The sequence below is a fragment of the Sceloporus occidentalis genome, unplaced genomic scaffold (genome assembly GCF_023333645.1).
Source record: "Sceloporus occidentalis isolate IW3139 unplaced genomic scaffold, rSceOcc1.0.p SCAF_127, whole genome shotgun sequence".
Classification (NCBI taxonomy): Eukaryota; Metazoa; Chordata; class Lepidosauria; order Squamata; family Phrynosomatidae; genus Sceloporus; species Sceloporus occidentalis.
In genome coordinates, this window is record NW_028317107.1 from 286,435 (window position 1) to 302,508 (window position 16,074).

A 16,074-nucleotide genomic window follows, 5' to 3' on the forward strand; every position below is an offset into this window, starting at 1 on the left:
TGATATCAAGCAGTTTAATATTCATATTTTTTTTTTGCAATATTTTATCATTATCCTCCCATGACAGTTTATTTGCAGCTCAGAGAGCTTTACTCTGGGGTTTTAATGTACGTATATTTCTGTCTAGGATAAAACCACTTGTGCTGTACTTTCGTTCCAACCAGACTCTAATTTATGGATATGGATTGCTTTGTAGTCATTAGATAAGGGAGATTTCTGCTGCCAATTAAGCGCAGTCATTTTCCGTAATCCCTGGTAGCGCCATATTTCCGGGCGTTTAATGGGATTGTTCTTTGATTTTTGTGTTGTACCCGCACTACTGTTCCTCTCTTTCGCTTCCTCCTCCCCTGCATGAATAATCGCATTGTTCTCGTTTAAAGGGACAGTCTTACCTAAAAGATGGCAGCTTGTGTGTTTGAATATTTCACAGCATTCTTTTACTCGTGGCAAAGGCAGCAGTTGCCCCAGACCCAGGCTTACTTGAGAGACCCTCAGCAGCTATGCCGTAGGGCGTTCTCAAAAACCGTAAAGGATCTAGTGGTCTGTGCACGCCCGCCGGCATAGACCACTGCGCTAGAGAGTCCTCCGTCACGCTTTGCCCACCTCCTTGTGGAGAGGTCCTTATCGGTTGACTTCCACCTCCATGGCATGGCTCCACCATAGACTAACAGGGCTCTGGAGCACATTGAACTGGCTTGGCAGCCCTAGGTGAGGCATGCCCAATAAAAGATGGCATAAACATTCCCGCCCATGTAGCCACAGGACTAGCCGGCTTATTTAACCATGTGTAAAACCCTTTAGAGTGTCTTGTTTTATTTTTGTAGGCCATGTCTTCCCTTCCCCCCATGGTGTCATGGTGTCATCTAACAATTGTGGATAATGGCACACCTTTAGCTACTCCACCTTTTGGTGCGCCAGCCTGTCTGCCTGTTGACCTGTCTCTCTTCGTTTGCCCTGCTTAATTTCTTGCCCCACCGAATCGACCTCCATACCCCTGCCCCGGCTTCCTTCCGGCATTGGCTGTACCCCGACCTTCTCCTACCAACACAAATTCATTACTTTGGCTCGAACTAATTCAGTTTGTGGTCGAAGTATCTTTCGGCTCTGGAAATGTTACCGCTGACACGCAGTCCGATATCACAGTAATTATAAGTGGCGCGGTTATGCTATGGCGCATTTTTCTAGTATTGATTTTGAATTCCTACTCTTCGATTGCCTCTCGGGTTCCCGCTCTTGGTAACAGATTAGACAGGCCTAATGATATTCCGCGCTCGGATAAGTCAGTGGGTAATTGACGGAGTTAGCATTCTCTACGCACTTACAGACATTTATTCTATAGTGCATAAGTTAACAGGAAAAGCACCGGTATATTTATTCTGTTTGAGCACCATCCCAGTTTCCATCGCTGTTGAATAGCTGCGGTAGCTGGAAACCAGCAATTATTTGAACCTTATACGTTACAGTGTTGCTTCTGTCACACACACGTAACACAACCCTATTGTATAGATCATCCACAAAACAGTGATGAAGCCATCATAGTGACACGTGTATTACAGTTTAGAACGCGTGAGGAACCCATCAAACGGACCAAGGAACCCATCGAGTAGATAAAAAACCCAACATGTCTATTTTGGAACCCACCTCAGATATCTAAGAGCCGCCATATTTACTCTCAGGATCTGCATTATTAGTCTTCACCAACGTATTGGTTTTGGCAGCTTTAGGAGGAAGAGCGAGGAGGACTACGACATGTTTGGGTCAGGGGGGCTAATTAGTTATGCATTTTTTTTGCCATATTTTGTAACTAAACATCCCTAGAAACGTAAAAATCCCATAATCCTGAGAATTGTAGGATAGATAGGTGTTGTATAGGAAGACTGTGTTGGTCGTTTCTTGGAGAACCCGTCAAGCCGTCATGCCGAAGGCAATACGGCTTGAAAATGTAGGAATTAAGAAACTGGAATACTCTGTTTTCCTGCAAAGCCTGCCTCAGGTCCGGCCATCCACGATGAACAGCAACTGTAGGGCAGTCGTCATAGCGACCATTTAAATGTCTATCTCTTGCTCCATTTGTACATAGCCGTGAATAATTTTGGGGTAGGAGGAGGTATCCTGGAGCCCGTATCCTTTGTCTCCCACCTTGCACAGCGGGCTTTGAAGACCGTTCGTACTTCTGATACATTGTGAGCAAACGCTCGGGATTCTGCGCATGAGTTTCTCGCTCTGAGATCAGGCTTTTTACAGACGCGGCGGCTTTCCACGGAGCCGGTAACGCGATCAGAAGCCGGCGAATACAGTAATAACGTATCATTTACCAGCATAGCGCCCGCTGCTCTCATTTCATCTCTGATTCAGGGACTTAAAAAATGGAAGATGGCAATTTCCCGAATACGTACCGATACAATGAATGAGAGGGGAGTCTGCGCTAAGCATCGGCTTTCCAGCTACTTTAAAGCCGTTTTAGAAAGAAAAAAATCCAAGAAGAAAATGCAATATTTAGCGGAAATAATCGATGCCGAGTCAGGAAAGAATGACCGATCGTTGGTATTCACCAACCAGGAGCAAAAGTTATTAATCAGGAGTACGGCTATTCAGCAGTTAGTGTGAGATGAGATGATTTGCTGTTACTTGTAAGAGGGGAGTGCGCTGGAGGGAATCCCCGGCCCTGCGCATGATGTTCTGTATAAAAGTCTTTTAGGAGCCCTGATTCCAAGGTCAAACCCTGGCCAGCGCTACATCGGGTCCGTGAATGCAGTTCAGTATAGGGGGAAGTACGGAGTTAATTTATTTCTATCAAAGTGAGTCTGTCATTTTTCCCTAATCCACTCTTTTACAGTCCCAAAGGTTTGGGGTTCTTGTTTTTGAAAGAAAGGCAGGTTTTCGCCTTTAAAATAACATGAAATGTATCGAAATGAAATCCAGCGCAGACGGGGTTAATGTTGTAAAGGACTATTGTAGCTGGAAACGGCTGGTTTTCAATGGAATCTCTTCATAGGTGTACAGGGGCCCTTTATCACTCCCATCACTCCTGTGTTCCAATGGCCCTTTATAACTCCCATCACTCCTGTGTCCCAATGGCCCTTTATCACTCCCATCACTCCTGTGTCCCAATGGCCCATTATCACTCCCATCACTCCTGTGTTCCAATGGCCCTTTATCCCTCCCATCACTCCTGTGTTCCAATGGCCCTTTATCACTCCCATCACTCCTGTGTTCCAATGGCCCTTTATCACTCCCATCACTCCTGTGTTCCAGTGGCCCTTTATCACTCCCATCACTCCTGTGTTCCAATGGCCCTTTATCACTACCATCACTCCTGTGTCCCAATGGCCCTTTATCACTCCCATCACGCCTGTGTCCCAATGGCCCTTTATCACTCCCATCACTCCTGTGTTCCAATGGCCCTTTATCACTCCCATCACTCCTGTGTTCCAATGGCCCTTTATCACTCCCATCACGCCTGTGTCCCAATGGCCCTTTATCACTCCCATCACTCCTGTGTTCCAATGGCCCTTTATCACTCCCATCACTCCTGTGTCCCAATGGCCCATTATCACTCCCATCACTCCTGTGTTCCAATGGCCCCTTATCACTCCCATCACTCCTGTGTTCCAATGGCCCTTTATCACTCCCATCACTCCTGTGTTCCAATGGCCCTTTATCACTACCATCACTCCTGTGTCCCAATGGCCCTTTATCACTCCCATCACGCCTGTGTCCCAATGGCCCTTTATCACTCCCATCACTCCTGTGTTCCAATGGCCCTTTATCACTCCCATCACGCCTGTGTCCCAATGGCATGTTGTGTTTGCTGATCCAAGTATAGAAGGCTAATTGATGGTTAGGAAAACCCTTTTGTAATTATGTTACAGCCAGAAATGTCCTTTTTTTCTATGAAAACAGCTCAGTGACCCCAAATGTATGTAATGTATGTATCTATATCAGACCTGTTAGGTCATCTTTAAGGAGGATCGTCTGCATTATCCACGTTTCTTAGCTATCCTTCTGTAAGACACACCGGTATGCATCTCGTTGTGTTCGTAACCTCTCTGGCACTGGGAGCGTTAATGTTCCTGACGCATTTTACCCTGAGCATCTCTGGCACCGGCGCGGCTCCATGTATATTGTATGAAGGAATTAAGGCACATTGTTGAGCATTAGCCGTCGGCTAAGAAGGGAGTAATAATAAAGCTGGCGGTGGGGACTGGTACTGCTAGAGACTGAATTATTGGAAGCGACCCCGCGTAGTGGCATTTCCGATCCCCGACAACAAATCCACCCCCTCTCCCCGGCAGCTTTTCCAACCAAATTAGCGGAATATCCTATCTGTTCATAAATGTTTTTGCAGTCTGTCGTAAATAAACAAATAAAAAGGAAAAAAAAAATGCAGACCGTGCGATGAGGCGCAAAACAAGCTCACAACGGAGGAAACGTTCCTCCCCAAAGAGCCGCGGCATCCGGAGGGGGGCTTCCCTGGAACGCTGTTTATTCCTGTTTCCGGATATCTGTTTCGACGCAGGCATGTTCGCATTGTGTTTAAATCCCCCCCCCCCCATCTCCACTGTGTTGAAGGATTTTGTCGAACGGCCAAAATCATTTTTTTTTTGGTTTTTTTTTACGTTATTTTATTAAAAGTGTGGGTGGTGGAGAGCGAAGCCGGAGGCTGAGAGCTCACAGCGGAGCGCAGAATCTTCATTTGGTGGTACATTTATCACGCGCGCCGCTCGCCCTTTCCCCTGCCTCGGCTCGGATCCCTGTGAGTCAGACAGCTGGGGACGGACAGACGTCGCCGATGTTTGTGTGCGGATCTGTCCTCAAATTCCTCCTTAAAAATGACCACCCCGGATTTTATTTTGTGGTTTGATTAATGGCGGCCATTGTTCAGACGTTGTCTGGTTTAGATCTTCTCTGCGGATTTAGCCGCGGTGATGAGAAGGGTGAAGGCCGTGCGTTTGATGCCCTAATGTGGTCCTCTGAATCATTTTCCACCCAGCCTCTTTTTATTAAAACCATAGCAAAGCTTTCAAGCTCAACCCAGCTCTGTTTGTCCAAAAAGCTTACGCTTTACTGCTGAGTCCCATAGAATTTGCCGGCAGTTCGTCCCCATCTAGTCGCCCATTTTTCCTGCTCTAAAGACTCAAACCTTAATCAGTCGTTGGTCTCGTCTTAGATTCAGGAGCCATATGCCGATCCCATACATGTTTAAACCCCCTCACTGTATTACCCTCTACCACCTCTGCTGGGAGTCTGTTGCACTTATTTACCACTCTCTCAGTACAATAAAGCATCCTTACATTGCGTATAAGCCTCTGATCCTCTAGTTCTAGATTGCGGTCTCTTGTTCTCACGTTTCTCTTCCTTTGAAATAAGCTCCCCTCCTGTACTGTGTTAAAGTAGACATTATGTAGTAGTAATACGGCCCTTTGGCCCACGTGCCGAGCCCCTGTTCCTTCTAACCAAGTCAAGGCTTAGAAACGTATTACGGATTCTGAGGGCCATATCTGGTGCTAGGCGTCTGGAGTAAGTGATAAGCTGATGAGTGAGCCAGCGTTTGGATATTGAGACGTATCGGTGCCCGGAGAATAAACCCAGCTTCGTCAGATCTCTTGGACTGGATTCTAGGCGCACGTTCTAAGGGTTGATGGTAACTGGACCTGGAACAGCTGCCCTTAGAACGTGCGCCTAGAATCATGCGATGCATGATACATATGGGGGTTTTCGTGCGGGTCAATGCGTCCCAATAATCATTGTGATTATGCTCGTTAAACCTTTTATGAAAAGCCTGCTGAGTTTTTTTTTATGCTATTGTGTTTTTGTTGTTCAGCTCGGTTGGCGCTCGTTCTTTATACCTCTGGTCCTTTTTTTTGTCTTCTCTCCTTCAGCTTTACGTGTCCTCGGACAGCCGATTTAACACGCTGGCGGAACTGGTTCACCACCACTCCACGGTGTCCGATGGACTGATCACCACCCTCCACTACCCAGCGCCGAAGAGGAACAAGCCCACCATCTACGGGGTGTCTCCCAACTACGACAAGTGGGAGATCGAGAGGACGGACATCACCATGAAGCACAAGCTGGGGGGCGGCCAGTATGGAGAGGTTTACGAGGGAGTGTGGAAAAAGTACAACCTGACCGTGGCCGTGAAGACTCTGAAGGTAGTCTACCTTGTTCCCTTAATGTCTCTGTGGAATTAAACGGATGGGATTAACGACTTCGTTAGCACTTACTAATTAACCTTATATTAAAGGCAGTGCTGAGGCTTATTATCGGGTCGCTGGCAGCCCACAGATCTTACTAACGGCTAATCGCTTGGGCTGAGATTAGAGCGCTCTATCTCTTCCAGATAGGACCATCTGTGTAGGTTCAGATGACAAGGTGAGGATCAGCGCCTCAGGGTGATGTACAGTATAACACACCGATCATAAAGTGGAAACGCACGGCGTCATAACGCAGGAATGCAGTATTTTGCTTTCACCGCAGGCAGAGGTCTCAAAAGACTGGAGGCAAAAGGTTAAAAACCTCCAATAAAACTGTCCTGTAACACAGCGCCACCTAGTGGGCGCCGCAAGCAATGCAGACGACAGAGCGCCATTCAGGAGGTCTTTATCGTTTTCTTTAATAATGCTACATGGGGTGTTGGTGATGAGTCCGCAGGTTTGGGCGTTCAACGGGACTAAGAATTATGTGGGTTTTTTTTGTTTGTTTTTTTAGTAATCTGGAACAAACCTCATGGAACGAATGTTTTCGGGGGTTTTCTTTGAGTTTTAGTTAATACAATCAATTGGCTTGGCAGCTGGGCACGAGGTGAAGCTCCGCTGCTCAGACCCTTCCAGGTTCACACTTTATGTAAAAATTTTTTCAGGAGGACACCATGGAGGTAGAAGAATTTTTGAAAGAGGCGGCCGTAATGAAAGAGGTGAAACATCCCAACCTGGTGCAGTTACTGGGTGAGTACATTTGAGCAGCAGAGGGTTAAATACCCTCCCAAGTGTCCCAGTTTTCACAGGGCAGTTTCATGTGGGTGGGGCATCAGTTGTCCTGATGCCCCACCCACTCCCACTACTGGCCCCACCCCTATCTGCTTCTAGCCACACCCTCACTTTGAACCCTTGACATTTTGGGGAGTATGGGGTTTCTGGGTAATATCTGAAGTTATTACTGTAGATGTTTGCCTTGGCAGTAGACTTTGACACGCGGTGGGGGGGTTGTAAAGTTGAATTTTCGGGGGCCGGTATGATTTCTGATGTCATCAGCGCGTATCTTTTTTAAAAAATAAATAAAGCCTGGGGATTCGTAAAAATAACCCAATGGGAGTAAATTATTGGAAAAAAAATCAATGACTATAAGATTGACCTGAAGTTGTTGTTAATAATAAGTTACAGGAGGATATTGAAGAAAATGTGTAATAATTCCACATGAGATTATTGATCGTAATAAAGGTGCAGGAAACTATTGCTCGTGAGGAATAGTCATCATCGTTGACCCGTTCACTGCCAGAGTATCTTGGAACTCCTAACGCAGCTTAATATTATATGGGGGGGGGACAAGGACCTGGTTACCCTTCCTGTAGATCTTCCATGTTTTAGGTCAGCTCTTAACGCTGCATGAGTGTTCGAGATAAGGAGTTACACCAGTTCGACACTCGCGCCCTCCAGAAGTTGGGCTCCCTATGCAGCTGCACCCCACTGATGATGGCCTTCGGTACAGTTGTAGTCCTTGTCGTAGCCCGTTGTTAAAGCTGCAGTCCCGTGTATTAATACATGAGCCTTGGATGGCTCCTCCGAGCTTGGTACCAAGGGTTAAGGTTCCTTTTGTCACTCCATAGGCGTTTGCACCAGGGAGCCACCGTTCTACATCATTACCGAGTTCATGTCGTGCGGAAACCTGTTGGACTACCTGAGGGACTGCAACAGACAGGAGGTCACAGCTGTGGTGCTTCTTCACATGGCAACTCAGATCTCATCCGCCATGGAATACCTGGAGAAGAAAAACTTCATCCACAGGTAGGACGTTCCTGCCAAGACGTACCCAAACCTCCCTTACTGCTTAAAAATAGGGACATTAGGCTTACAACAGTCCACGTTCCGTGACTTTCCATTCTGCTTCCAACAGACTGATCGGTTCAGCTATATTAAGCTACCAGATCACACATTTACAGATGCCTCAGCAGTCTCTGGTGTTTAGAACATCTCCCAGGCACCGGCACGGCTCCTTGCTGCTCCTTTTGTATCTTGTTTTATAACACATGCGGTAACTAAAAAGGAAGAAACGGTTACATGTCGGCCTAAAGCAGACAATGCCTTTTCCTTTAAGATTTACTCGGAGCCCGTTGTACGGCGCTGCGGAATATGATGGCGCTATACGAATCAATAAATAGCAGAAATGATTCCAAGACTTAAATAATTAACAATTTAAAATTTCTTTTCCCTTTTATTTTTTGTCTCCGTTCCATTTACCCCTGCGACAAGCCGACTGCAACGGGACTCATTTTACAGTCAAAAGTTTTTTTTTTTTTTAGAAATCATAATTACCCCGTATTACCAAAATCGCAGCGTCTTAATAGCCAAGTGCTGAAACAATTCATTCTGGGGTGTTTTTTTTTTGTATTGTTTCCGCGAGTGATTGTTGGAGCCGGCTTGCTTGAGAGGTGACGCACAGCGGGGTCTGCACTTACCGAGAGTGAAGAACAAGCTGTCCCCAGACTTACATCAAAAGCGAGCGGCTACAGGCGTGCATGCGTGTGACATGATGGCATTTTATGTGTCCGGGCTCTGGGAAACGGCACACTTACCATTTAAAGCATTAGTAAATGTCAGAGAATACTTTGGCATTCACCCTCCGCTGTCCGCCACTCTCTGGCCCATTAATGTTTGTGGAAGTTGACGTCGCCGTTGAACTTTGTAAGAGAAATTAGTATTGCGAAGGGAACCAAGGTGGTTAAAAGAAGGGAAAAAAATAACCCTTGATGTGCCGCTTCCCTAAGCATTAAGATAGATTTAGGGTTAGAAAACTAGCCTTAAGAGGGTTAAAGATAAGCTTCTTAAAATATTGTTCCGGTTTTTTTTATAAACAATTCTAGTTTTTTCCCCATAATATAATGCTTTCAGGCAGCTGCATATCATCTGTTTGTATGATTTCTTGCTCTGTTTTCTGAGCCCCGATCTACTAAACAAACACCCCGACTCCTTATCATACTGCCTGTGGGGAACAATAGAATGGCTCAGTCTTAATCACCTACTCATGACTCAACGAACGTCTTTGGAGGAACGGACTCCATTAGAATTGCCATAAAGCATCCGCACAGTGTGGTGTTTGAGCCGGGAAAGTCACCCAAAATATCACATGGCTTATAATAATGGGGCCTCCAGGTCTGCAGATAAAGGGAGTTTACTGGAACAAAATGAGATAAAACCAGGTTTTTGTCACCGACCGACATTACTGTATACAGCGCTGGGGGTTATTACTGTATATAGAGCTGGGGGGGTTATTACTGTATACAGCGCTGGGGGTTATTACTGTATATAGCGCTGGGAGGTATTACTGTATACACCGCTGGGGGTTATTACTGTATATAGAGCTGGGGGGGTTATTACTGTATACACCGCTGGGGGTTATTACTGTATACAGTGCTGGGGGTTATTACTGTATACAGTGCTGGGGGTTATTACTGTATACACCGCTGGGGGGGATAGAGCTGGATACAGCACAGCTGTTATATACTCATGAATTTGAGGCATTCTGTATACTGTTTGGTGACTTTTATTTTATTAATGAAGGAGTTTTAGTAGTTTTTGTCGCATTGGAGGTTATAAGATGACGTTGGCTGCGGTACAATGAGCAACGTTATATATATTCTAAATCTTAACTGGTCCCCTGATTTGATCGGTGGAATACCCGCGTACGCACATTGCATCCCTCACCTCCATTCTAGCTGGAATAATATGTTGGGTTTATAACCAGAAAAAAAAACTCCTCATTATTGTCCAGCACGATGCGCAGATTAATTCCTCGCTCTTTAAAAGAGCGCCTATCATTTATTTGATGGCAGAGGCACGTTCCCGCGCACCCCACCACCGACCGAACTCTTTCTCTTCGAACAAATAATATCAGAGTTCTCTGTTATATATTCTGTATCGACAGGTTTTTTGTTTTTCTTTCTTATTTCCCGACTGTGGCATAATTTTTATTACCCGTATTTATCGGAAATAACGGTTTCTCCCCCTTAAACATCTGTGCCGCAGAACACTCAAGTTTCATGACCTTTTACTGGCCGGCAATTAGCTCTCCCCCTCTCGCATTCCCTGCCGGAGAATTAGCGCTCCTAGCAATGTAATGAGAGCCCTCGGCTCCTCCAAGACAATTCCGACCCCGGCAGGAGCCGCACGACGCTCGCTTTCCTTCCTATTTGTGTATGTGCTTTGCTAATAGCTGCAAATTTAAAAGGAATAACTTTATTTCGAACGCCATAGAAACAAAGGACTTAGTCACGTTTAAGTACGTTATTCCACCGTAAATCGCCAGAGCGGTTACCGGCACGGAATCTTTAAGCCGTTACGTTTTAACAATTCCACTAAAGCAACAATGTTTCTAAAAAGGTATTGTTTTTATGATTTCTAAGGAACGATCACGCTAATTGTGCTCTTTGGTTCAATCACCAGGGATCTTGCAGCCAGAAACTGCCTCGTAGGGGAAAACCACTTGGTGAAAGTTGCCGATTTTGGCCTAAGCCGCTTAATGACGGGCGACACGTACACTGCCCACGCCGGAGCCAAATTCCCCATCAAGTGGACCGCTCCGGAAAGCCTAGCCTACAACAAGTTCTCCATCAAGTCCGACGTCTGGGGTAAGCGGCAGGGGGTCTCTTCCAACATCCGATACAAGCCGCTGGGGATAAACCCAATGGGGGTCTGGTACTGGATTCTGCACGTGAAGCCGTGGAAAAAGCCAGGCTGTTCGATCAGACGGGTTAGCAGGCAGATCCCTAACGGCGTGTAAATGTATAAAATCACCCCCCTCTCTACCCCTCTCGTTCCCATCTGACGTCCGTTTGTCTTCTCCAGCTTTCGGCGTCCTGCTCTGGGAAATCGCAACCTATGGGATGTCCCCGTACCCCGGAATCGACCTGTCTCAGGTGTACGAGCTGCTGGAGAAGGATTATCGGATGGAGCGTCCGGAAGGGTGTCCGGAGAAGGTCTACGAACTCATGAGAGAATGTACGTCTTTACTCGCCCAGGCAGGGGAACGGCAAAGGCCACACTTAAATATGCAGGAAAATGACCAAAATAAGAAAAGATACTTTTTACCGTTAATCCATCATGGTCACAGGGGTAGATTAGAAACTGAAGGAAGCTTATCTGTGATCTCTAATATATTCTGTATTTTCTCAGGCTGGCAGTGGAACCCTGTGGACCGACCGTCCTTTGCAGAAATCCATCAAGCCTTTGAGACCATGTTCCAGGAGTCAAGTATATCTGATGGTAAGAGTCAAAGCGGGCAAGACGCGCTTAAGTCTTTAGCTGCTGGCGTGGCATGTAATTTATCCGAATGGTGAAAAATGGTTAGTTTATATATATATATATATATATATATATATATATGTTGCCTTTTGTTTTTTAAAAGAACAGATCCACATACCCTCTTTGAGGGCCACAGCGGACCCTGCTTGCATGTCTGTTCTTGGACTTGATATTCTTTGTCCCTTCTTTTGGCCGCACAGATGCCCGATTTATTGTTTTGATTTCCTTTCAAACCAATTAGGTAAAGCTCTCTAAACGATTCAGAAAAGGTCAGATTACTTAATTAAAACACACACACAATTAAAGTGTTCTGCCACATTTCACACAAACGGCGTTTGTTATTCGCCAGAAAACTCTACAAAAATGTTAGCGGAATTTACTTATTAATAGAAAGAAAAGAATCGCACCGAAGGATCCGAGTCGGATACCTAAAGCGCAGATCTTGTTTCGGAAGGCAGGATCATCCTTCATGGAAATAGAATTACCGCTTTGAGAAATTCTTCTACGGCTCGCATAGACCGGGGGTGGGCCGGCAACTTTCAGCCAAGAGGGCAAGCCCAAGCGGTAATAAAGCGGCCAACACTCCTGATTTCATGAGACACCCGTGTTAGTACCAGCTTCTCCCTTGCCAGCCCAAACGGTAACAAAGGCCAAAACCGTTGCGTCCAAACCGTTATGGAAACGAAATGAGCATAAAGCCCACCCTACGTGACGGCTGACGTACGAAGCATTCTCTTCCTACATCAGAGCTAATACAAGTGAAAATTGTCTAGAAAGGCTTATTATAAAAGAAAAAAAAAAGAAATGGCTGACTCAGCGTTCCTAAATATAAAGTGTCCCGCTTAATAGACATTATATTTAGCTTTTACGGCTCATTTAATGGTTTAGAAAAATCAGAGCAATGAAGAAGACAGTGAAGTTTACAATTTATTTCAGATAAATAATGCATTCCGTGCGTACGGATCTCCGGGGAAAATCAGCGATTAATGACGCTGCGTTGAAGACTACAACCGAGGAAAAGGAGCTATTATTTAGAGAGATTTATTGGGAGGCAAATAATGTAACAATGCAGTGGGGGGGGGGAAGCATCCGTCTACTAGGCCACAGAGGTGGAGGTTTTACAAGCCGAAAGAGAGCAGAATTGATAGCGCCGAGTAGGACGGCAACGGAGCCTACAAAGTACGACGTCCACGTCTGCAGACCGTATCTCCAGGAGGACGTTTATGGAGTGGAGACAATTAGATGAAAGGCTGGTAACGCGTACTGTCATCTTAATAAGAACAGGAATACAAATGAGGGATGCTTCAAAGAAGGCAGAACTCGGACGAGAAACATATTTCCGCAGAGTTGTTCTCTGCGTCTCGAGGGGGAGAGGAAACCTGTTGATAATGAGATGATTCATTGCGTTACGGAAGCGATAGGGGATAAATGTTACAAGGAAAGTTTACGAGATAAGAGAAATTAAAGAACTTACGCTGAACCAAAATGGCATCGCAAACAAAAAGTGCTTGTGATGTTTGCCTCGTGCTTAACAAGCAAGGTAAGCGTTTGGCTAGCGGAAGAGGTAGAAATAAATATGGAGGATTTATACGGTAGCCATGTTTGGCCGTTTCGCCCCCCCCCCCCAGGGGTACATCACTCAGCAACAGGGACCGAGCGTCCCGGTAAACTTGAGAAAATGCTAAAAAGCGCTCGTCTTGCCCCATTTGCCAAAAAGAGCCAGGTGTGCGTGCAAGCGACTGCCCCGTTTTGCTCTAATTGAGGAGACAGCCATGCATACGAAAGAGACGTTGATGATATCTCTGCAGAGTGGGGCTCGCTTACGAAAAAATAAGAAGAAGGCTCGTTCCGTAGACGTTGACGTTCACAGAAGTTCAAAGGCTTCTAAGGAAATACGATTATAGAAGACTTTGATCACCGAGTCCGTCCGATAAATTAGCCATGCGTTGGACCCTGCTGGAGTCCACAAAAAACGGGCATCTTATTTTGACATCATCACACTTCAGACAAGTTTAATAAAATTGATTCTCGTAAATTGTATGTCCGTTCCACAGTCCTTTTTCCACCTTTTTTTGCATTATTTTTTGTTGCGTTTGTGAGAATACTTTATCACTGCTGGAAACAAAAACACATTTAAACAAATACATAGTTACACGACGAGTAGATATGAAGGAAGTTCTGGAACTTGTCTTGTATCCGTGGAGTTCTTACTAGTTCCCTCGTTGGGTTTCCAGCTGGAGCGGCTTTAATGTGGTATTTAAATTAATTGACTCAATTTGAGACCCCCCGCCGCTCTGTGGCTATATTAATTTGTGAACGTTTGCCTCTCCAATACAGAGGTAGAAAAAGAGCTTGGAAAGAGAGGTCTCCCGGTGATTGTGAGCAGCCCGCTTCAAGCCCCGGAACTGCCAACAAAGACAAGGGCATCGAGGAGAGCGACGGAGAGCAAGGAAGAAAATGCTGATGCAACGCACTGCAGAGGGGCCGCGGAGTCTGGTACGTATTCTGCTATGGTACGGCTGCTCAGTTGATTGCTTGTGGCTTGTTGAATCGTTCCTGGTTTGCCATCAGCGTTCTAGATCTGGTAACCTTCTCCGACGTTCCATATCATGGTTGTCCATCTTCCTTAAATGTCCCAGTGATGAAGGCAGGTGGCCTTTTCCGACGCGTCTGAACATTTCCCCTCCCCAACTGTCTTTCGCAGAAATTCTGGAACCTGAGCCAGCCGTATCCCCGCTGATAGCCCGCAAGGAGAGGGTCACAGGCGAGAGCGTCCTTCCAGAGGAGGAACGCCTGCTGCCCAACCACAAGAAGGCCAACCTTTTCAGCACACTGATCAAGAGGAAGAAGAAGACGGCTCCCACCCCACCCAAACGCAGCAGCTCCTTCCGTGAAATTGAAAGAAGGGGCATGGATGGTGAGGGTCGAGAAGCCAGCAACGGAGGAGATATACTTGAATCGTTTAAATTCCCAAGCAACGGAGCGGCGACCACCAACGGATCGATGCAAGGAAGTGCTGGTTTCTTGTCTCCTCACTGGAAGAAATCTAGCACGGTGGCAGGTAAGCAGGCACCACCCGGCGAAGAGGAAGGAACAAGCAACACAAGCAAACGTTTTCTGAGGTCCTGTTCTGCTTCGTGTATGCCTCATGGGTCGAAGGACACGGAGTGGAGATCTGTAACGCTACCCAGGGAAATGCCGTCTTCACGGTGTACTTTAGACGCGTCTAAGGCAGAAAAGCCAGCGCTGCCTCGGAAACGATGCAACGAAAGCAAAACAGACTTTACCTCTTTGTCTTCCCGGGGGGCTGTCACACCTCCACCTCGCCTACCCAAAAAGAACGAGGAGTCAACTGACGATGTGTTTAAGGAGACAGATCCCAGCCCTGGCTCCAGTCCACCCAGCGTAACACCCAAACTTCCACGTAGAAAACCAGCTGGCTCTGCCTCTACGCCTGCTCTGCAAAAGGAGGACACGGCGACTGTAAAACTGGGGTCCGTTACATCAGACCCCGGACTTTCTACCAAGCAGACCTCATGTGCCGGTAAGGCAGAAGCAGACCTTCGTCTCAGGAGACTCAAACCGTCATCGGAAACGACCACAAAAGACAAAATGAAAATACTGAAGGTCAAACCAACTCCACCTCTACCGCTTACCTCTAGTGGCTCAACGTCATCTACCACCACGTTGACTGCGGGAAAATCAAAGCTGCCCACCCAAAGCCATAACCATGACACCAGCCCGAGCGAGCCAAAGCCCAAAACATCAAGTCAGTGCGATGATCAACTGCGAACAAGCCCGACTGTGGGAGACAGTGCGAAGAAGACAATCCTTCTATCCAGCTCCAAGCCCCAGCCGATAGGGAAGACGTCTGGAGTGCTGTCATCCGTCGGAGGGGGTGGAGATCAGCCGCAACAAACGACTTCATCTTCCAGTACGGCCTTCGTTCCTCTTATCTCCACAAGGGTTTCTTTACGCAAGACTCGCCAGCCGCCCGAGAAGCTGCTCAGCGGTACAGTCACAAAAGAGACTGTACTAGACAGTACAGAATGCCTCCGGGCTGCCATCAGCCGCAACTCCGAGCAGATGGCCAGCCACAGTACTGTGCTGGAGGCGGCAAAGAATCTCCATGCTTTCTGCACCAGTTACGTAGACTCCATTCAACAGATGAGGAACAAATTTGCTTTCCGAGAGGCTATCAGCAAGCTAGAGAATAGTCTGAGGGACCTACAAATCTGCCCCACGGCCGCCTCCACAGTTGGAGGGCCGGCCACTGCTCAGGACTTTAGCAAGCTTCTGTCCTCGGTCAAGGAGATCAGCGACGTGGTCCAGAGGTAGCATCTAACGTCCAAGGTTTTTGAATTCATGTATGGGGCTCAGAAAGGAGGACAGAGGGGTATAAGTCGGAAAAAGGGGTGTCCACACTTCCCGACTCCTTGAGACAGGGGTAGACAAAGCCATTGTGGGTGCTTTTTTAAAACTGTTTAATGCTCAACGTAGTTATTAAGCATCCTGAGCTTGGATCGGTGGGGCCTGAGCACATCTAGTGCCGAGATAC

General features: G+C 46.7%; 1 protein-coding gene across 4 annotated transcripts in view; it reads left to right on the forward strand.

The window, feature by feature from the left end:
- The window catches only part of LOC149281768 (tyrosine-protein kinase ABL1-like), a 65,310-nt gene extending 49,456 nt beyond the window's left edge, over positions 1-15,854 (forward strand). For all 4 annotated transcript variants that reach the window (XM_089498936.1, XM_089498937.1, XM_089498938.1 and 1 more), the window contains exons 4-11: positions 5,883-6,155; positions 6,863-6,947; positions 7,826-8,003; positions 10,659-10,843; positions 11,061-11,213; positions 11,388-11,477; positions 13,854-14,012; positions 14,221-15,854. In XM_089498936.1, coding sequence (XP_089355062.1) covers positions 5,883-6,155; positions 6,863-6,947; positions 7,826-8,003; positions 10,659-10,843; positions 11,061-11,213; positions 11,388-11,477; positions 13,854-14,012; positions 14,221-15,854 — 2,757 coding nt within the window. The remainder of the gene's footprint in view (positions 1-5,882; positions 6,156-6,862; positions 6,948-7,825; positions 8,004-10,658; positions 10,844-11,060; positions 11,214-11,387; positions 11,478-13,853; positions 14,013-14,220) is intronic.
- Positions 15,855-16,074: the final 220 nt, after the last annotated feature.